Below are 23,108 nucleotides of genomic sequence, written 5' to 3' on the forward strand. Positions count from 1 at the left end.
CTTAATTAAATATGACTTCACTTTTTCATAAACCAGTGCACACACATGCACACACTTGCAGAAGGCTCTCATAATGACTGTGTAAAGTATTTGTAAAACAGGTATAAAATCAACTGTTCATTGGATTATACTCAAATGCAGTCATGAGCATCAGATGCTTTGCTGTGTGAGTTGACAAGCCTCCACTGTCCCAAACTGTCCTAGGGCACATGGTGTCATATAGTAACCAGACACCCTTTTGACAATGTTATGGTAGGTGCTTCAAAAACGCGTTTCTAACTTTTGCAGTAGCAGTCCGACACTTTTCTAAGATTTTTTTTTTTTAATTGACAGGCAGTAGTGATACAATACATTGCAATTCGTCGCGTTAGTAATATTGCAACCTCACAGTACAGTATAGCATTACCGCGTAAAATCTCTGTACTGTATTTCTGTAACTCCACCGCAACGAGGCTGCACAGCTACTGTGTCGTCCAGACCACGCAATTGCATAATTAACGAGTGTCCTGGTTGCTATGGCCACTGGTCTGTTGTACCCAAGTGACCTACAGTACAGTACCAGCGGGTAAAGTAAACAATGATCTTTCTATAAGATACAATAAGTTCTAATGGCACAGAAAACATTTCGAGGAGCGCCCTTTGGAACACAGACAGCGAGGTAATTCATAAGCCTATTATTGAATTCACTTCACCTTCAAGAACAATACAATTTAATGACATTTAGGGATAGGCTTCAAATTGTAAAACAAATACAAATAAATAAATACATGATTAAGATTTATTTAATTTTACAATTAGTTAAGGTGACAAATAGATTTTTTTTTGCAGAATTGAACTCACCTGAGGTTTATACATATATTATTAAATCATATTTTTTTTTTTATACACAAGCCGATTTATTGTTTAAACAAACAGCAATAACAGAATTCCTACAAACATTTGCGTTCTAAATCGTCCTCCTGAAGGATTCTAAATTCTCTTTGTATTATCATTAGATTCGACGTGTCTGGAGTGTACCCCGACAAGAAGAAGATCGGAACATACACCGAGGTACCCTACTGTAAAACAGCAACCAGTGAGTTGGTAAGTAATCTTGTTTATTATTATTATTATTATTATTATTATTATTATTATTATTATTATTATTATTATTATTATTATTAAATAAGAACATCAGTAGCAATTCAACAACCAGTTCTTTCTAGGAAGAAACCATGCTCAAAGATCATTTTGATGACTGTTATCACTGTCTGCACCGCTAAATGCAGCGCCCTGCGCTCCTGTGGCGGTCAGTAGAGAGGGTGCAGTGATGATGGTATCGTGTTTCTCTCGGTTGCAGGTGAGGAGACGCGGCCCTGGTAACTACAATGCGGACACTGGTAACTTCAGCCCAGCCGCGGTGTTGCGGCGTGCTGGCGGGCCGGGGTGGAAGAGAGCGCAGGAGACGTTGAGGGAGACGCAGCTCCCACACGTTCTGTACAGAGATTTGTGGGAGAGAAAGAGGATCCTGGTGAGTGAGTGAGCTGACCGGAGCCATTTCAAAAGGAGCTGGTGTTGGACATGTGCCTCCAACAGGGAAGTGTTTGAAGCACAATACAATTCACAGGGATGCAAACAAGACTCCTATTGCACAACAGTTTTACCCATTCCAGGTTTTACTACAAGCTTGATTAGCCACAGTGTATAGGTAACAAGCTCAGGTGTATCTATTAAAATCATAGTAAAAGCAGGTATGACTCGAACTGCTGTTTATAAATATTTTCCTAGGTTAAACAGTAGTTTTATAAAGACCTGTACTTCTGTATTGATAACTACGGGCTAATTACATTTGCCTTTACTTTTCTGCTTGTTTACAGTACTTGTTGTTTTTTCTTAGAAAAGAAAGCTGGGTCCTGCAAGCTACAAGATGAAAGATTTCATTGAGCTTCGCGAGGAAAGACCTGCAAGCGTCCTGGGGGTGTGCGAATCCAGAGAGAGAAGATTCAGAAGCATCACTGCGGAGGTGAGAGATTCCTGCTGCAGGAGCACAGGGTTTATTGTAGCAAGCAGGTGCTGCTCTCCTAGTTTCACAAGTACAGATTCCAAATGGTCATGTGATCACATCCTTCCACACTAGAGGCTATTTTCAAATGTTAGTCACAATCTCTGTTGAGTTCAATCTCAGATTACAGTGCTGTACTGCAAAACTGATTCGCATGTTTGATTATATACCTGTTATCAAAGACGCTACCTCCCACTGTGTCTTAGTGCCAGCCCCTTGACTCCTGTCTGCATTATACCAACTGTGACCTCCTGCATATCACTTTGAAACGTACCAGATCACCTAGTTGTTGTTTTTCAAGTTTCCAGTACTAATGGTTAGACAATGACACACACAAACACACACAAGCCAATGTACTGATACCCAGGACAGTGTGCAGCTAGAGGAGGTTTCAGCAGTATAGCGCAGGATGTTTGAAGATAAACCTGGATGCCTGCAGGGCTGAGCCTCAGGGAAGTGGCTGTGATTCTCTGTCCCTGTCTCAGAGCTGCACTCCGGGTCCCGGAACCTACGGGAAAGGAGGCATCCCCTCCGCCTCGCTGGAGGAGAGGCAGAGGCAATCACCAGGGGCCCTCGGGTCAATGGACTTCAATCCCAGCTCTGAGCGATCTCTGCAAACCTCAGTGAGTATTTAACTGCTACAAATAATGTACATGAGCCCCTACAGAAGTGTCTTACAAAGTGCAGTAGCTTTACAAAAGTGCATTCGTTGGCTTGCAACCCAGCAGCTTTGTGGAATAAATGTAACTGTAGAGATCAGTTGAATAGAGCCCAGTATTGTGTGTGTGTGTGTGTCTGTGCCTGTGTCAAAGCCAAAGCATGCTGTATTTTATTGAGTTCTCTGTTGTGATACAGCAGAGTGGCAGTGCTGGGAGACTCTTTCACTCCAATATCACCCAGGCTGGACTTGCTGCAAGTCTCTAAGTGTATGGTTACTGCTGGCTGTCTTTATATATTTGACATGTTTTGTGTGCAGGAGTGTGTCCCAGGGCCAGGCACCTACAAGGTAAAGGATTCACTGCAGGAGCTGCTGAATCGCACAGTCAGCAAGAGAGGACCCTATGACGTGTTCACAGGGCCGCGCAGCAGACATGCCTCTACTGGACATTATGTGGTGTTGGTACATATCCTGCAGGCAAATTAAATACAATCCACACGTTTGCTAAAGGGACTTAGGGGTTGGTTTAGTCAATCTATACCCTGATAAGCCACAGCTGGATTTCATTGTAGTATTGTCCAGTATCAGGGAATCACTCTGACTGTAACAACCACTTACTGTTTAGTGTTAAGATCACCACAGACAGGCGGTTACAATACAGTGTGTTTCTCCAGGGCTTTAACATGCTCTAATAAAACCCAGCTATATCTAAACGTGTTGTATGTCATAAACAATACCAGACCGTTCTTATTAATAACTAATTAATCTATAGCGACACAGTGTTATAAGGCAACTGTATTAATAATTTATAAAAAAAGAATGATGTTTACTTTATAACATGGCATGAAGCTTGACTGTAGTAATGTATAGCTAACATGTTATTATAGCAAAGTGTTATTTCTCAGCAAAGCATGTATAGCTGTTTTATAAATGGATCCTGCTTCAATCAGACTTTACCATACCATGCCATATCGATTTCATTTATACAACGTCCTTTATGTGTAAGCATCCCAGGGCGCTTTACAAAAAAACAAACAAAAAAAACAGGAAATGCTTGCTATGAAAGGCCAGATCAAAGAGAGCTTAGATTTTAAAATACTGACACACTCAGCAGGTTAGGTTCTTGGAATAATCAAAAGGCCATCATTTACTGATCTCAAAGTATGTGCTGGTTTATAAGGAATAAGTAACTCAACTTTGAATTGTTTTACTGTATCTTACCAGAAAACTACCAACCTGGGCCCGGGTCAGTACGAGATCAAGTCTTTTGTGGAAAATTTGCAGAGCAAAGAGAAGAAAAAGAGTGGGGAGTTCAGCTCTCTCTTGCAGTACCCCTCCACTCCAACAGAGCGCGTCGGCTGCAGCACCCTCTCTCACTGCCCTCGCCCCGCAGTGAGTCACATCTTTACCTGTCAATCAATTTACACTGCACACTGTGCACAATCCAAGGCTTGCCCACGCAGCTCAATCATACAGTAAACACTTAAAAAATATAATTGAAGTAAACTGTAAAACAATCAACACATTTTTATTTCTCAAAACTCATAGGCAGGATCAGCCACTGTTGCTACCAAACATGCTTGTTATTCATCTAGACAGTGAGCTGTTTTCAAAAGGCACTCCTAAACACCAGAGCAACCTCAGCATTTCACATGCCTGGCAGGTAAATTACACACCACGCAGTGCCGATGGGTGCCTGACTAGACAGTAGAGATAAATCTCATGTCGGTACACATGCATTTCTTGTATCCCTCATGCTATTAGTTCTGCTTCTGGGAGCACGTAATTATGCATTTAAACTTGCCAACTAACGTTTTAAAAATGGAAATGTCCAGGTTCTTGTGCTAACAAGATAGTATAGTGCTGCTTGCTACATGGAGAGGGATTGACAGTGTCTGGAAATCTGGTTGGATTGCGCTATCTATAGAGGCTGTAGTCCTGTCTGCATGCAGTGTTGTATGTATTTTTTGTATTGAATCATAGTGTAGTCTTGTCACAATGCAGTGACGTGTGCTTTCTTCCTCTGTTTGATGGCAGTGTTTCCCAGGACCGGGCTGGTACAATACTAGCCCTGCTCCGAGACCACAGACCACATACCCGGCTCCCTTCCTCTGCTCCTCCCGACGCACGGACACTAAAGTGAAGAATCTGGTGAGCGCACAGCAGTAAAATATTGTCCTGTATAGCCTTCTATCCCTTAGAAAGGGCACTCCTTTGAAAACCACACTGTTCCAATGCATTTACTGTGCATGTTATTTACCCATGCTGTTTGTTTTACTTACCTGTGGTTTGATGCGCTTGCTTGCACTATACATTGCTGTTACTGTTTTAATGCTTTTTTTACTTTGTTCTAGTATTGAGGAGGGGGAACGACACAAAGAGACTGCTCATGTTATTTGTGTTACTGCAGCAATGTTTTTTTTTTATAAGCTATTGGTATCTTTTAAAAACAGTGATTTTGAAAGTCAGAGGAGATGGTGTTGTTATTATTGATCTTGCTCTTGCTTTAGAACCCAGGTCCAGGCCGCTACAACATCCTTGAGAGTGACAGGAGCAGGACAGCCATGGGGCACAGGTCTGCCTTCAAGTCTGAGAGCAAGCGCTACCTCAGCAACCTTGGAAGAGACTTTTACATGAAGTAAGAAAGGCTGCGTTTCATTTATAAGATCTGTCTGCGTTTTAACCTTTTCATGCATGGCGACCTCATATGGGGATGGATACAAAAAAACTCTTCTAGTCTTTATATGGGGATGTGTGTAAGAGGCAAATGCATGATGACCTCATATGAGGAAGCCAACCCCCCCCCCCCCTTTCAAAACTACTTTTATTTCAGCTATTTTCAATATTTTATACAGTACAGCACAGTATTTGGTTGTTAAATTTGGACAGAAAGGAGAACGCCATTAACACAACACCAAACTAGAAACCTGTGAACAGAAGCTCTTCAGTCAAGCTTCCTGTTTCTTGATCTCCCTGTCGTCACAGCAACAGAAACAGAAGCAGTAGTGTTAGTGCCCCTATTGAGTGGTGTTGTCGGTGCTGCAATATTTGATGATATAGCTCCATATAGCTATACCGTACTGTGGTGTCTATTTCTGTATCGTATACTAAAGAAAATAGATTGCGTGCCAATTCTATTGAACCCAACTGCACACTCACTAGGACTGTAGACACAGGCTTCATTGTACAGCCTCTCTCTCTCATTTTTCTTTTTCTTTTCCTAGAGAGCGTTTACGAGCCCTGAATCTTCCAGCAGACAGGAGAACGTTTCTAATCCCCCCGGAGAGGCTGTATGAAATGAAAACCTTGAACTCTATTGCCACAGCCTAGTCACTCCCTGCCCCTGGGCTTGACCATCGTGCCCATCAGAAAGTCACCAGAACTGTTAAACACAAGACTCAAGAACAACAGTCAACACACATACGCATTTGTATACAGTGTTGTTATTCAGTGTAGGTGTCTGTTTTACAGTTGATAATGTGTTCACGGTATTGGGAATGATAAGAGCTACAGTAGTACCATGTTTGGATTAGGTATATCGGTTAGATTGGCTGGTAATTGAAAGGTGTCATTTGGTGAGCCGCACACGTTCCCCTTATGAACAGGACCAGGTCGTCATTTTTCAAGTGACAAGTTTCCAGTACTAAAAGGTTAGACAAGGACTTAAACAAAAAACAAACAAAAAAAAAAAAAAAACCACAATACAATAAACTTGCAGAATTAATTTATTTGTCACCAAACCATAAATAAACATGAACCGTTCACATGAAAAATGTGATTGGAGCACAAAGAACAACAGCCCAAGTCCAAAGTCAAGAACATGGCCATCTGCAGCAGAATGCAACACAGGTAAGATATAAACTACAACATGTACATTTAGAATTCATTCGTCCACATGTAAATACATGAGAAATCAACCCCCCCCCCCCATGTTCAAAGCGTTTCTCACAAATAGAAACATCTCACCTGAATCAATACATACACTGCTACTTCATAGGCCAGGTTGGGTTCTGTTTTTGTGTGTGACCTTTCATATGATAAACAATCATTGGTATAACTTGTATTGCACTTTTGTTACAAAACACACAATTCATAAGTGTGTGTGTTTACTGTAGAAGGGACACGTTACTACACAGAATCTGAAAGTTAACAGGGTAAAGAAAAATACAGAGACAGTAAACCAGCAGATCGCTTTCATAACCCCATTACAGAAAGATTAAACACAATATCACATGAGCTAGGAATGAATGCCTCTTTCATGGAGTATGAGAATACAAGTTCATCAGTTGTGAATCAAGGCTTGGCAATGAGCAGAGGAGGCCCTGCCCACTGTTTGCCATCGTTCCAAATGGTTCTGAGCTCCTCTTATAGTGTATTGATTGTTATATATTTTTATGAATCGCTGGTCTGTTTTTTTTTTTTTTTTGCAATGTGTCATTGGTTCCAGGTTCTGGTGAAATCATGTGATATTACTGTGAACTTTCAACTCTGAAGGGGTCACAATATCACATGATTTCTTTCAAGGCGCTGAAAACACTGAATAGAGAAAAATGCAAAAAAATAAATGGTTTCAGAAAGGCTGATTTTGCCTGAAGACTATTAAAGAAAAAAATGGTACAAGTAAATATCATATGGACATTAATGTTGAGGACTTTAACGAAAAACAACACAAATGAAAGCAAAATACCAGAATTCAAATGAATACAAGTTCACACCACAAAGCTGGGGCAGTCATTAGCATCACAAATGTTGCAATTAGGACGTACTACAGCTGCAAAAAACCCAACCTTTCTCCTTCAGATACATAAGACTTTGCTATACAGTAACAATGTTAGAAAATGAAAACTGCTGTATTTATCGGCACCGTAGGTTACCATATAAAACTTCTACAGCTTTGCATTTGACCCGTTTGCGCTTCAGGATTATTCCCCCTCATTAAAAACAGATCCTTTTCTTCTCTGTTTAGAAATACAGCTGCAAACTTGATATACTTGATGTAGCTTGTGAGGAAGCGTACACAGCTTTCACTGAAAGTTAGCAGTAAACTATCAGACATATACAGACAACCTAGTGAAAGCCAGCAGAGAGTCATCATAAGAAAGGAAATTGGTAATGAAGAGAACTGCACTCGAATCACAATCCATCACAGCGACATCTACAGACCATTTCAAAAAGAGAAGCATGTGGCGCCCAGTCGAGGCTAAAGAACACATACCAGTATCCGCAGTAAGTGCTCATTGTATATGTTAACCATACCGCTATGTTAAATAAGGTTTACAAAATAATTTAGGATGGGAAGCCCTCAAGTTTATGGTTAATATTAAAATACTGTACCTGGGAGCAAAACAACTGACCCTAAAAAAATAACTGCAGTATTGCTATCATAAACTGCAGCATTGTAATGCAGACTGCAACAAACGTGCTTCCTCAGCACTATCCTTTAGGGTTATTATTGTGTATGGGTGCCCTGTATTTCCTGTGGAAGGTCAGTGCCTTGCAGACTTGCAGATCTTGTCGTACACCTCAGGGAAGGCCTCCTTGCAGTTGAGCTGCTCTCTCAGCTTCTGGTACAGAGAGCCGTCGAACATCTCCCAGAACTCCTCGCGGTTCATGTACACGTCCGCATACAGCATCTGGAACCTGGAACACAGACAACAGAGAAAGAAAGAAACTCTTTTAGACTGGAACCGTGACGATCCGATACATAGGGTTTAGAAGTCACCCAACAGGTTTTCAATTACGCCAAGGCAAAAGCATGCTCTGTAAAGCAATGAAGGGCACAGTAGGAACAGCTGACCATGGAATGCTTGAAACCTACAACACCCTAATCTAACACCCTAATCTGCTGTATATGATGCAAGGTGCCGACCACATTCCCTACGGTCCCCTGTGGCTACCTGCTAATAAAGGTAAATTATAATCTTGCCAGGAAAACGCTGGAAAAAATAAAGATGCGACCAGCATTATAAAGCCACTGGATCTCAGCCCCTCAACAGTAACAAGATCGGAGACCATCACTGACCCGTGCACCTCTCGCACAAACTTCTCCAGCTGCCTCATGGAGGCCTGCGCCTCGAACTGCTTAGAACTCGGCTCTCCATAGGCCCCGATATCCACATACAGCTCGTCCTCATTGCCCTTGGGGTGGACCATGCCGGGCTGGCTGGGCAGGACGAAGGGACACAGCCACAGGGGGTACACCTAGAGAACACAGGAGGAAGGTTCAGAGACGGCGTAGTGCAATGCGATGTACTGCATATTGTAAATCACCTTGCGGAAATAAACCGTCTAAATTCCAGTATATCTGATCTCATGACACAATTCTAAAATAAATAAAAAAATAACACCTGTCTATTATGTTTAATAGTACTGCAGTTCTGGAGTAGAGTTTTAGCTTTTGGGACTCATAATAAGTTAATACATTGTGTGTAGGAAACATCATTTTGCACAATTTGAGCAGCTCAGACTTTGTGGTCTCTTTGAACAGACTGCACAAGATAACTCTCTTTTTATACAGTGCTCCCTCATTATAAGGAGGCTCTTTATACCGTAGAACAGGTTATAAGGCAGTATGGTCATGGCTCCCATCTGCCCCATAATGCCAATTCACTATCACTTGTATTCTCGTTATAAGGCGGAACACACATTTCACAATCTCTTACCAATGGCTCTCGACCACAGCCTTAGAAAGGGGGGGGGGGGGGACACTGTAATAAGAGACACCCTGAACGGGACCTATTAACTTATGAATGTAAATGCAAAAGACGGCAAGGACAGGGAGCTGAGAAGAGCGCTCTCACATTGATGTCATTGTGGAAGGCGCTGATGGATTGCTCCAGGTGCTTCATGGGTACCAGCATGTCCTGGACCACGTGGTGCTGCTCATACAGCTTCCGAATCGTCTCTCCCTGGGTCAGCTTCAGAAGAGAGATCTTGGGGGGCACCATCCAGCCGAACAAGTAGCGGAAAGCGGGGTGGTTACCGAACGGAATAATGTCCTGTGGCAAAAACACGACCAGGGAGACCTTAGCAAGCTAGTGTAGCATTTTTATCCGACAAGATCATGATCATTTGTGATTTCACTTACACAATTTACCATTCATTGTTCTAACAAATAGTAGCCTGAAATTGAAGTGATACTGCTGTCTAATTTATACCAGATGACTTGTATCAGATCAGAAAACACATCACATTAAAGCTATACGGTTTAGATTATTCCTAAAAAATATAGTATAGCATGTGGATTTTCACCCATTTAAGGTCAGCTTGTATTGTACTTTATATAATGTTCTTTATGCAGAGGTATGAACATACATAAACATGCAAACTTGCAGTCTGAACCTGTTATGTTGACAGTTCTAAACTCTCTTTCTCTCTAAATCATTCAGCACAAAGTTCTGGTAAACCATCAGTCATGCCCGCTGCTCGGAGAGGTGCATTCCAGTAGCCAGTGTGTACCTGCAGCTCCCAGAAGATGCTGCGAGTGTGTCGGTGATAGTAGTGCCTCAGGGGAATGTACTCCACTCCGCTCCGGTTGGCTCTTAAGTAACTCTCCACATGTTTATAGAACCAGGGCTTGTAGTAATGTCCAATGCTGTTGATCTGAGGGAAGAAAGAACAAGAACATTTATTCTGAAATAAGATTTTCCATTGCATGCAGTCCAAGTAAATTCTTCACTATACTGGTCCTCAGTCCTCAAGTTCCGCAGCCCTCCTGGTCTTTGTTACAGTTGAACCAACTGAATCTCCTTCCAGGTCAGTTAATTATAACCTCCTCGGTCCTGAGACCACGTTTGTTATAAGAAAACGAAATGTGGCTGTGAAACACGTTATTTGCTTTACTCGAGACCATGAAACACATACAAAACATGTGACACCAATATCTGGGACCCCGAAATACTTAAATGAAAAATGTTGGGAACACTGGGCAGAAGGACCGAGGACACCTATAAAACCTGGAGGATTCTGGACCTGCATCAACCAGTTTTCTCCCCAGTTGTTACCTTGTCAGACTCCGCCTCCTCAGTCATGACCCCGGTCATTATCACGGCCTGGTCACGGGAGTACACCAGCCCCTCCACAAACTGGTTCTTCTTGTTGGCGGACTCGCTGGAGAACTTCTGGCAGATCTTCTCCAGCCCGCTCACGGGCTCGTAGCGCAGCCGAACGTACCTGCGGGCCGGGATGATCCTGATCTCCGCAGCCACCAGGAAACCCAGCGTGCCGCAGGACCAGGGCACGGCGTAGAACAGCTCGGAATTCTCCTCCTGCCAGAGCGGGAGCAGAGACAGCAGCGGCGGCTTTCAGACACGAAGGGGCTTTGGCAATGTGCTTAAAGCATTTCGACAGGGATGTTCAGAGTTCAAGCAAGAGGACTGGGCAATTGAAAGCTAAAATTTGCAATAAAATCAACCTTAAATGTTACAGGCGCCATGATTCGAATCATGGCAGGCTACACAATTACACAAGCAATATCTTGCAATGTGTAATACCTATCTAAATTATACATGATGCACCAAGGCTGTCTTTAACATTCTTGATCTAATACTTATCGACTCTCGAGTTTCACACACCTGTATTACATTGCATCAAGTGATAATATTAGGAGGAATATAAAAGTCACTCACCGCAGTGCACCTGACCAGACTGCCGTCAGCGAGCACCAGTTCATAGGCCACGCAGATGTGCTGGAACAGCCCGTAAATGTGCGACGAGGACTCGATTCCCGTGCCCATGACCAAGCCACCTGACGAGCGCAGAACAGGCATGGCTTACTGAACCTGGCCCTGTAAACTGGCTGTCTAACTCTCCACTCGACCATCATGCAAGCAAGCATGTCTATTCCTTGTGAAATACATTAAACTCAACTATACAGAGCAAATGGGAGTCTCATTCTCATCCCAGCCTTGCACACAAGCAAACAGGTGTTATTCTACAGCATATTTATCGTATGTCAAAGTGGGAGGTTATTTCAAATTACACGCACCCACTGTGAGGTCATCAAGCTCTGGCAGCACTGGAAGAGTCCAGCCAATCGAATTGAGCAGCGCGGTCACCTGACCCATGTTAGCCAATGGTTCGACACGAACAACCTAGAAGATTAAATAGCGTTAACATGCAATTGAACTTTTCCACAAAGTACAGGCACAAACCTTGCACTACTGTGAAAGATAAAATGAGCAGGTCTGTGAAGCCAGACACCCATACGCATTCCCTGCAGAATAAATCATGCATTTGCATGAAGACTACGTTGCTATATCATTCTGCTATGCACCAGTGATATTAACTCTTTGATCACATTGCCGGTGGTTCAGTCTTCCTCACCTGTCTCTTGGTGTCCACCTCCAGGATGTCCATCAGATTGATCATGATGTTCTTGTGAGTCTTCTTGTACTTCCCTACCCGCAGAGACACTGTGAGCCAGCCAGGTCGGCCCGTGCACATGTAGGTCTTACTCCCCTCTTTCTTCCATTCTCGGACCTGGGGGATAAAAAAAACACATCAGTCCAAACCGCAGACAACCTTACTGTACCTCGTAACAGCTGTCCTCCTAGCGGCGGATGAGTTAATAACACGGACACCAGCATGAGACGCACACTTACCTCTCCATTGCAGAGCTTGCTCTTTTCAATTGAATGCTATGAGATGGCCATTACAACCCCACCCCTCTTAGTATAAACTGGCTGCCCACAAAGAAAACGCACCAAGTGCAATCTAACTTACAATAAAGAAGAGTTCAGTTACAAGGAGCAGAAAAGTGTTCATGTGACCTTGTGTAAGGAATTGCACCTTTGATGCTTAAGATTTGTCGATAATAATCTGCAGCTGTGCAGCAAAAATGATATTGTTCTTAGTTTATCTAGTAATATTCTCTGCGTAGATTATCTTAGTTTGGAAGCTACATTTAAACATAGCACATTGCAGTCGTTTCTAAAATCTATGTGTTTGTTGGAGACTGCACTAAACAGCATGCTGAAATTAAAGTCTAGAATTTGAAAGGAGGCAACATACAGTGGTCAAAAAGCTTGCAGGTGTCCCATGCTTTTCCCATTGTTATACTATGCATTCACCAAGGTCCACCATGGTTTGCCATTAAAAAAAATTAATAAATAAATAATAAAAAAATGTGCAATGCTTACACATGCTTAACCATGCTTTCACTATGCTTCATTCCACTTTGCAATGCTTTTACGAAGGGGCTATTTTATAAGGGTGAATCCAGTCCCTTGTGTGGAATGCTGTGTGCAAAGCAAAGCAGCAGTCTCTTAACCAGACACACATTTATTTATATATTTTTTTTTACTGTGTAGTCTCTTGTGCCAGTGCAGCACAAACCATTACCATATTCCGATTATCACTACTATGAGAAAGGAAATGTTTAATTGAAAGCACATTTATTTAATGTCTAGTGGATTTCATGCCCTGACAATCCTCGACAATGTGGTGCCCACAGTGACGTGAGTTCCTTTGTCTCTGTAACAATAGGACTATCAAGCAGTACAGACTCCTGGCAGTGGCACGCTCTGGGGGGGTGCTGTGCCCAGCAAAACAGTGGGGGAACCTTCTAATCTAATAGGAACCCCACTACCACTGCTAATAATACACTCCAAATTCCATTCCAAAGTACACCCTGTAACAAATCTTCTATGCATGAGGTACATCACACCGACATTAAAAGCGCTTTTAGTTACTGTACGTTTTTGGGCCGTGGTAGAAACCAGCTCCAAACCTGCAGACAGTGGTTGGAAAAAAATAAATATTGTGAATACATGAACGACTGGTATTAGGATTTTGCTGATTAAACTCAGAGGAAGGGAGGAAATGGCTCCGGCTTCTATTGTACGCTGCACTGTGTTGAGGTGCATTGGAGCAGAAACGACCACACACCATTCTTGAAAGGATAGCGGTAGCTGGAGCGGCTCAAACTGTTATGCAATGGCTTAAGGGTCTATGACATCATTACGTGCAGCTGGCTTCTATTAATACTACAAGGCAGTGTGTCCAAAAAACACTGCATAACGTGCATTGTTTGTGAGTACACTGTAAACTGTAACTACGGTTCCTGCCTTACCTGTCGCTGTATGTCCTTGACGCGCTGGTCGTGCAATTTGGGTGCGCTGCACATCTTGAAAATAACCCAGGCGCGCAGGTAGTAGTAGATATCGAATATTACCGACAAGGGCAGCAGGAAGAGGCAGACGAAAATCCATCTCTGGTGTATGATCACGTACTCCAGTCCTTTCACCTTAACCCACAGCAGGAATAAGACAACCAGTCCTCCTAAATACACCACGGAGTCCATTTCTTTCACGAGAATTTCTATTATTTTTACGCAAACGAATTCCCTTTCTGTCCAGTGTAAATAAGTACCCTTAGAATAATGATGTGTGCAGAAACCTAGATACACATATCCCGTACACTTTTTGTGCACAATTAAATCTTTTTTTTTTAATTGTTTTTCTTCTTCAAAATTGTTTACCGCGTTTTTCTAACCTGACACCTTCTTATAATATAATAATTGTTCTATTATTACTTCACTCCTTCCCTAATCACCTCCGCAACTGCAGCACAACTGCTAAGGCACGCTGTGTGACAGATTTTGTAAAGTGACACGCCTTCTGGCTGTCGTCACAATCTGTAACGCCCCCTCCTTTGCTGATGATTGGCCAGGAACATGCCATTTTCGTGAGACGAGGTGGTGCGCACAACGCTTTAGACCAATAGGTACCGAGTGTACCGTCAGACCATTGAATCAAACCACATGATTGACAGTACGGTAAAAAAAAAAAACTAGACCTTGACTGGTATTCACCTCGATTTTTTCTGCCAGTGGCGTCACAAAACAAATTCCTAATTCTTAACTACCCATTTCTCTTTCTCTAAACCAATGGCATATAAATTTTCGTTCTTTTCAGTGCTGGTTGATGAACTAATGGCCGCATTGCGTCGGGCGTTTCTAGTAGAATTAGTACTGGTAGCGCACCAAAAGGATCTGAATATTAATAGAACTATTTCTTACGCAGCTGCCTGGCAACCAGGCAAAACATTTGGATCATCTGAAGCGAGGGGGAGAGAGGTAAAGTATTATTTGAAAATGTATGACATGTTAAACGTTATGAAGATCAATGACAACAAAACTAAATACATAATATTTATTTACATTCAAACTAATCTTTATAACACCGGGTCATATTTTTGTCGTATTCTTAATGTTTTGTTATTTTCGATAGGGGGCGCTGTTGAAGCCCATATCATTTGGTTAATTAACTATGATGGTGCTGTATAAATGGGGCGAGTCATCAAATAGGCAGATCAGTGAATCGGATTCATTAGTTTCCCCATAGACCAGTTTATAAAAGTTTCCAACGCAAAGTGTAAATAACCGTAGCGAACACATTGTATTGCATAGATAAGATAAACTGCATTTTTTAAATTTTTTTTTTTTTTTACAAACTAGGTTTTTTTTTTATCTTAGTTTATCTTAGCCAGATTTTTTGTCTGGAGTGTTTTCAATGTAATGGTTTAATTGTACTTTGTGTGTGAAGCGCTGTGGGATCCTATAGGTGCTATAGAAATATGAATTGCATTGTATTGTATTGTATTAAAACCTGGTAGATGTATAGTACAGCCATGGGGGAAGCATGTGAAAAACTACCATGCAAATTGAAGCCAGCCATGTACATTTGAAGGTTAAAGAAGTTAATTGAGAACATTTACAAATGAGAAAAGAGCCAGCAGTCACCAGTGTAATATTGATCCATAGCCACTAGGTGGCATTACGCACCTTGATGAGATTTTTAATGTTCCTCCTACACGGCGCAAACTTGCCAAACCAACAAACGTGAGACACTGTTTGACTCTGCACATGAAAACAAGTCCATTTAATTTATCTAATGACGTATCTAAATACAGGCACCAATTAATATTTTAAAACTGGTCCAGATCTGGTGTTTACTTACTTATTTACACACAGAAAAAGCCCACCACAATAACTCACGCACATACTGTAGTTAGAGATGTTGTAAATGTGAAAAAAGCGTTTTAGTTATACAGTATTACAGAGAAAAATGATGTGACTTTTCAACTATGTTATCTCTGTCTGCTCTATACAACACTCTGCTATGCTGCACTGTATATGGAGCCAATCATCGCGTTTTGGAATTAGGGAATCAGGTTTAGCAGTCCACAGCTACCAATGTATTATACTTGACAGCCACAATACACCCATTCCAGGTGTTTGTACCAGCTTGATTAGCCACAGGTAACACACTCGTGTGTCTTATTAAACTCATCGTAAAACGAGGAATACATCAAACTGCTATGCAATGGACAGTCTAATTTCCCTCTCTGAATAATAATACCAAGTCCCTGACTCCAGTAAAGATACTCTGAATGAATTGAATCTGTTGACTTGTTTAAAGTTAAAGCTCCAATCGGACAGTTGTTGATGTAGTATTACATCAACAAGTGCCATCGCTTCCCTTGTAACAGGTTTACCACTGTATATCTCGTAGTTTCACCACGGGTATGCTGTGCATTTACCATCGTTTACCATGCTCTTCCGTGTTTATTAATGTGCCTTACCATACCGCACTATTCTTTACAATGCTTAATGTATGCTTTACCATGCTTTCCCTGTGCTGTATTACACTTTGCTATGATTTAACTATGGGTAGTTTTTGTAAGGGCTGCCCGTGCCTGCCCATACATGATAAAGTCCCTTTGATTTTGCAGTCAGTCAGCAGTGTTTAATTAGCCTCGCGCTGGAAGCCCTGCGCTTGGACACTGTGCACTTACACACAGTTTCATTTTAACCATGGTGAATGAGTCCTGACATCGTACAAAAAATAAATAAAGAAATAAAAAATCTATCTATCTATCTATCTATCTATCTATCTATCTATCTATCTATCTATCTATCTATCTATCTATCTATCTATCTATTTCATGGTGTAGTGTTTGCTGTAAGTATGTAGTTATAAGTACAGTGATTTCTTGTAATGCATTTTTTTGTTTTTAATTAATAGTCAATAAGTTAAAATAATTACAACTATCTATGCATATGCAGCATTCTTTATCACAATGGCTGGCGTTTCCTTATTTTCTCATGTTAGATTGTGTGGGCAGTAGCAGGTAAACGCTAGTACTGCGCAGCAGCGTGAACGTGGTCCCAGAGTTAACACAGAGCTATAATATTGTTCAGTTACAGTTTTATTTTTAAGAGCCGAGAGGGTGTTCCCAAAACCAAACCGAAATCTGTTCAGCCATGTTTTCTGACATCTATATTTAATAGTAAACGATCGTTAGGTTAAAACTAAGCAAAATAAATCACTAGGGCAAAACGATGTGGGCGTTTCGTTGATGATACGGACTAGTTTCTAGTACTACCACGTCTCTGGCGTCGGATAATCGCAAAACGTCATTTTTACAAAGTGGATTATGGTGTTCGATTTAATCTGGAACCATTTTGAAAGGCAATAATCTGCACACTCGCTTATAACTGAGGAAAGTTACATGTAAGTTAGCGTTTGTAAAGTAAAATATATACATTTTTAATATGCATTATTTTCAACAAGGAGTTTGTGATCGAGTTTCATGTTATCGTTATATAGCACATGTAATTCACGACACTATGTAAATTCACGACACTATAGTATATTATCGAACTATCTATATTATTAGAGTATAGTTCTTTTATGTTTACAGATAAGTAATAATAAAAAAAACACACCAAATGAGAACCCACACAAACGTGATACATTTTGTTTTATCCAGCTGTGATGTTTTAATGGAACATCTTTGTTATTGGTTTCTCTTTTGTGCCATGCCAGAGTGACAAGGTCATGATCTTTTTTCTAACTTCAGACATCAACTGTGTGTGTGTGTGTGCATGTGTGTGTATTTCTAGATATAGATAGATAGATAGATATGGTAGAGACAGACAGATAGCCACTTGGTAGACTGATAGCTAGCTAGAAAAACAGACAGCCTATTGATAAATCAATCAAATCTGTCTATCTATCTATCTGTCTGTCTATCTGTCGGGTTGTCTATCTCAACTATATCTATATATATATACCCATCTATCTGTCTATGAATGTTATTTATAAACAGTCTGTCTTACACTGTATTTGTACAAAACTGTTTTCTCCACTGAACTGGCCTTGTAACGCCACACAAAGAAGCAGAGTAGTGTATCTCTGAAGCACAAACACTTGAGTACAGAACATTTCTTGGAGGGGGGAGGGGGCTTGTTCCTGTGAATATCACAAAATAAACTTTTGTAATCTGTATCATTAATCATCTTCAGTTTGTGTAGAAATGTTGAGTAAATGTTAAGAAGTGTCTCCTCATCTCTACTGGTACTGTGTGTGTTGAGATAGTAACCCACTGGAGTTTAAACATTATCCAAAGATTAAGGGAGCAAACATGTTTGTTTTAGCTTGGGGGTTGATCCAAACACACCAGAGTTTCCTATGTGACCTAATTTCGAGAGGAAGATAATTTGCAAAGGGAAGTTAAATACTGTACTTGCTAGTTATAAACCGTTGTGTTTTAGTGTAGCATTAAAATAAAAAAATAGAAAAGCCCCTGCTTTAAATTCATGTTAGTGTCATAATCATTAAGGCCCCCCCATTCACAGAATTTCAAATACATGTTTTGTTAAGAAGATTAAACAGCTTTTGGAAAACTGAGAATAAACTAATAAAACCCCTCTTTAAAACAGCCAGAAAAAGGTTTCAAGAACTGCAAACCTGATTTAAATAAATAAAACTGACTTAAAAAACAAAACAAAACAAAAAAAAAGTTCTTAACAAAACATTCCTTGAAACGGTTTTGTGAATAGGGGCTAATAAAGTGTTAATAAAGTGATACGCTGCCTGTAGCTGGTGGGTGTGGAGTGCTTTTGTCGCAGAGTTATTCCAGCTGTGTCTCGGGGAGTATGCTCTGCACTGTCCACAGCAGACAGCAGCTCTCTCTCTCTATCTGTGTGTGTGTTGACTAGATTGCTTTCTCATTGAACCCAGGTTAGCTTCACAGATATGAGGAAGCAGTCTCTCCCCCTGCACTCGGATGCACCCAGCATTAGAGAGGCCAGCAGAGTGGTAGGGAAGGTTTGCAGACACAGAGCTTGAGTCGTGTAATGGTGAAGGAATATTCTGAGCTGCTACCAGACTGAAGCTAAGTCTACCAGAAGAGGAGGACATCTGCAGCCAAGGGAATCCTGCAGGTGTGTCGGTTTTTTTTTTTTTTTTTTTGAGTCGTGTAAAAGAGCATGCTGTTCCTGTAGGTGCAATGCCTTCGTTTCACAATGAGCTGACCAGTATCGGGCTGATACTCATGTTCGTCGCGGTCCTGCCGTTGCTGTTCTTGTCCGGCCAGACGGATTGGGCTGAGCTGTCTATCTGGACCGCCATGATGTACATGCTGCTGTGTGTGTTCTTAGTGGGAGCCCTGCTGCTTTTCCTTGGATTTTACCTGACAGTTAAATCGAACCACAGCAACACTTCCAGCCCTTCTCTCTTCTTCCTCCGAAGCCGCTTGCAGGAGCCCCAGAGGACTATCATACAGAGGTAGGCACTGTGCCATTGTGAGTCTTCCTTGTCCTGAGATCACACAGGGGGTTATCTCAGGATCTCCAGATAACCATTTGGTTTTTCATCATTTTTAATATTTTTTTAAAGGGGGCCCGTTGATAGTAAACTAGAGTATTAATGTCCTTATTCTGTGTTTTTAGTTGATTTGTTGAAACTGCTGAGCAAAACTCAAGCAGCCAGTATCTGATTGCTGTGCTAAAACCAACTCTTAAATAAACATGCAGTTACAGTCTTGAACGGGGTACACTGGGGGCAGGATTCTCAAATGGTGGGGTTTTTTTTGGTTCAGAAATATGCAATTTTAAAACATTTAGAACATTTTAAAACTTGTTTTGCCCTTGTGTTTTCCAGGTTTTTGTTAATGCTTCACTATAAGAAATAAGTGAGAAATAAATGTTTTCAGTTTCAGTGTCATTTATCATGAACAGACTTCATTGCATGTCAATACTAAACGGGGGACCCTCAAGCTTTAAGGGGCTGATAATAACCTGGGAGGCAGGAGATTAAAAGGCTGGCCAGTGATAATGTGGCTATGGTAAAGAGAAGTAAGATAACAGAGTCTAAAGACCTGGTTATCCATTTTAAAACACCCAATAGTACTAAGTTTAGAAATACTTAATAAGTTTATGACAAACGTTTCAATTGTGTTTGACTGTCTCAGTTTACCTGTCTTTTTTTTCAGACGACTAGAAGACATGAGGAGGACTGGAATCCAGAGAGAGTCGGTCTCTCGCCCCTGTGTGTCTCCTAGATACACCGCACACACCCTGGCTATGCACCAGGACCTACCCCCATCCTATGAGACAGTGATGAAGACCATGACAGGACCCTCTGCCCTCCAGCAGAGCATTGCAAACACTGCCTGACACAGAGAGAGAGACAGGGATTGACAAGACCGAGACCCAGGCATTGACAAGACCGAGACCCAGGCATTGACAAGACCGAGACCCAGGCATTGACAAGACCGAGACCCAGGCATTGACAAGACCGAGACCCAGGCATTGACAAGACCGAGACCCAGGCATTGACAAGACAGAGACCCAGGCATTGACAATACAAAAACCCAGGGATTGACAACACAGAGACCCAGGCATTGACAAGACAGAGACCCAGGCATGGACACAGAATGAGGGACCTGTAAGAACTGAGGACTGGAACATGTCCTGGTTACCCTGCAGGTTCACAGTTCAAGTCCAGTAATGTGTGAATGAACAAGAAGGGGCTGGAGTTGAGTAGTGACTATATAGACACGTCTGCCTTGTAGCATGTTGGGTTCTATCACTGCCAGATACATACAGCAGCTCCTGAAATTGTCGTCCATTGGGGACCTCTGCCTCAGACTTGCACTTTTAACACAATCTGTCAGCCAGGAGACCCAGTACTAATCCTCAGTCATACTGCCCGTATCACGTGCCTTCCCAGCAGTGCCTTGCATCAGGTTTGCAGCGAAGAGAATCTTGTGCAAACAGCTTTAAAAAAAGATTGTGCTAACAAAAGAAGTGCCGACATGGTTAGAGTTAGGGAGAGTTACTGACCAGCACCTAAACTGTAAAGTTTCTAATGATTCTGATGTGACCGGTCTATACCTCTCCCTCGCGGCTCTAGACAGGCTGTCAGCTCTGTTGCTGCAGTGACAGTGTGTTCCGTAGCAGACCTCATTGCTTTGTATACAGAAGACAGATCACAAAAACATCTGCCTGAAAGTAACCATGTATGGAAGTGCTCCCGGCAGCCCAGGGTCATCTATTCCACCCTGGATTGTTTTCCTGCAGAGGAGAGCTGTTGTTGTTCTCACTCTCCTGCTGTTGCTGCCTTTTGATATTGCACAGCCCTGCCAAACCCTCCTCGACAAGCCATTCCCATGTTAAAGAACTCTGCAGGTGTTTCCTGTAAATTGTTATTTGTAGAACAGAAACTGGTGCATGTCCTGGGGGATGTGTGCTGTACACAGTGGAATCCTTGGCACATGCACTGTATGTTATGCATGTTACAGTCGTAGCAATCCTACAGAACGTATGCATGAGTCCTGACTGGTGTGTGGCGAAGCTAGCCTCTGCATGGGTATTCGTCACGAATGTTCACGGAGCACTGTAGTTATTCATTGAATGAGGATGGCTGAGTAATCCGCCCATTGTCAAGAGAGGGTAACCACAGCTCATGGAGTATTCTGTTACAGTGTATGGAAAACAATCACTGGTGTAATCATAAATCTGAAGCTACCACTAAAATATCGATTTTCTTAAACTAGAATTACTTTACTAATTCACACTTTATTTGTGTACTGAACTTTTAGTAACGCGTATAATAGGTAATGCATTCATCTAATTTGTGCAAGTATTTCCACAAAGTGTTTTTCTCTATCTTGTCAGAATGCTTTACTTTAGGTGTCTGTGTAGAGGCTTCGTTTGTGTCCACAGTCGTAGTTGATGCACTGTCGTCTTCATTTGCTGTCGCCTTATTTATTTAACCCATTAAGTGCCATTGTCCTCATTTGAGCATTTTTAACTGGCATCTACTTGTCTTTAACTATATTGTTATGATAACTTACTCTATTTGTGTTAACTTGAAAAGTTAAGTCTAAATGTAAATGTTAATTCTGCAAATACAGCTCTTCAGTCGCTTGTATACCACCTTAATACAAAACAAGAAATTGAAGCATAAAAATGATACATTTCTTTGTGTTTCCCTCCGCACAGTGATGATAAAGCTCACTTTTCTTTGTGTCAAGTTTCATAGCCGGCATGAGATTTCACTGCTCTGATTACGGGCACGCAGCAGTTTGTAGCTAAAACAAAGCATTTACATTTTTTTTCTGTGAAGAAATACTGATTTTGAATATCAAATTACAGAAATACAGCTTGTGTTCTGAAAAATGGATTTGGTACTTAATGGATTAAGATCCATGACCCTGCAAATAATGTTGTTCATTTGGGACAATTTACTATATATATATATATATATATATATATATATATATATATATATATATATATATATATATATATATATATATATATATATATAATGTTTGTTTTTTAAGAACTGTAAAATACAATGACATTGTTTTGTTAAAATTCATATGATTCACTATGTAACACAATTTTTGTTCCTGGGTAGTAAGTGTTATTTCCTAATTGCTTATGCCTCAAAAGTATAGAAAATGGCTGTTATTCCCCACAAACTTTGCTTTTGTGACCAGGACAGTGATATTTTGAAATTTACCTATTTCCAATGAGAAAACGGGCGAATTTGTGTCTTTTTCGTTCACATAAAGTCAGAAAAAAACAACATATGAATCCAAATTAACATGTATTTATACTAAAGTAATACAAAAATGACTACAAAAGATTTAGAAGTGAGTAGTTTTTCGAGATTTACGATTATACTTTAAATCACTTTCACGAATCAGCCCCCAAATGTAGTCTCCCATCATGTTCTCGTTATACTGTCCTTGGTAGCGGCGTTCAAAGTCCAGTATATCCTGGTGGAAGCGCTCGCCTTGCTCCTCCGAGTACGCTCCCATGTTCTCCTTGAATTTATCAAGATGAGCATCAAGGATATGGACTTTGAGGGACATCCTACAGCCCATTGTGCCGTAGTTCTTCACCAGAGTCTCAACCAACTCCACATAGTTTTCGGCCTTGTGATTGCCCAGGAAGCCCCGAACCACTGCGACAAAGCTGTTCCAAGCCGCTTTCTCCTTACTAGTGAGCTTCTTGGGGAAGTCATTGCACTCCAGGATCTTCTTTATCTGTGGTCCGACGAAGACACCGGCTTTGACCTTTGCCTCAGACAGCTTAGGGAAGAAGTC

The 23,108-nt window shown here is 41.3% G+C and overlaps 3 protein-coding genes across 3 annotated transcripts; 2 read left to right on the forward strand and 1 right to left on the reverse strand.

The window, feature by feature from the left end:
* Window positions 1–530: 530 nt before the first annotated feature.
* Window positions 531–6,959, forward strand: LOC117416470 (lymphocyte expansion molecule-like). Its single transcript, XM_034027558.3, has 10 exons — window positions 531–658; window positions 996–1,083; window positions 1,340–1,510; window positions 1,877–2,002; window positions 2,527–2,664; window positions 3,018–3,161; window positions 3,924–4,091; window positions 4,737–4,850; window positions 5,210–5,337; window positions 5,924–6,959. Exons 1-10 carry the CDS (start codon window positions 609–611, stop codon window positions 6,027–6,029), a joined length of 1,233 nt encoding a protein of 410 aa, XP_033883449.2. The 5' UTR covers window positions 531–608; the 3' UTR covers window positions 6,030–6,959.
* LOC117416469 (delta(24)-sterol reductase) lies at window positions 6,407–14,300 on the reverse strand. Its single transcript, XM_034027556.3, has 9 exons — window positions 13,771–14,300; window positions 12,024–12,179; window positions 11,686–11,791; window positions 11,327–11,445; window positions 10,703–10,966; window positions 10,158–10,301; window positions 9,500–9,697; window positions 8,722–8,900; window positions 6,407–8,339 (listed from the first exon to the last, which is right to left on the reverse strand). The coding sequence occupies exons 1-9, from the start codon at window positions 13,999–14,001 to the stop codon at window positions 8,186–8,188; spliced, it is 1,551 nt and encodes a 516-aa protein (XP_033883447.3). The 5' UTR covers window positions 14,002–14,300; the 3' UTR covers window positions 6,407–8,185.
* A 181-nt stretch (window positions 14,301–14,481) lies between these two features.
* On the forward strand, window positions 14,482–22,250 carry LOC117416872 (uncharacterized). Its single transcript, XM_034028321.3, has 3 exons — window positions 14,482–14,775; window positions 18,728–19,273; window positions 19,980–22,250. Exons 2-3 carry the CDS (start codon window positions 18,996–18,998, stop codon window positions 20,161–20,163), a joined length of 462 nt encoding a protein of 153 aa, XP_033884212.2. The 5' UTR covers window positions 14,482–14,775; window positions 18,728–18,995; the 3' UTR covers window positions 20,164–22,250.
* The last annotated feature ends 858 nt before the right edge of the window (window positions 22,251–23,108 follow it).

The sequence above is a fragment of the Acipenser ruthenus genome, chromosome 12 (genome assembly GCF_902713425.1).
Source record: "Acipenser ruthenus chromosome 12, fAciRut3.2 maternal haplotype, whole genome shotgun sequence".
Lineage (NCBI taxonomy): Eukaryota > Metazoa > Chordata > Actinopteri > Acipenseriformes > Acipenseridae > Acipenser > Acipenser ruthenus.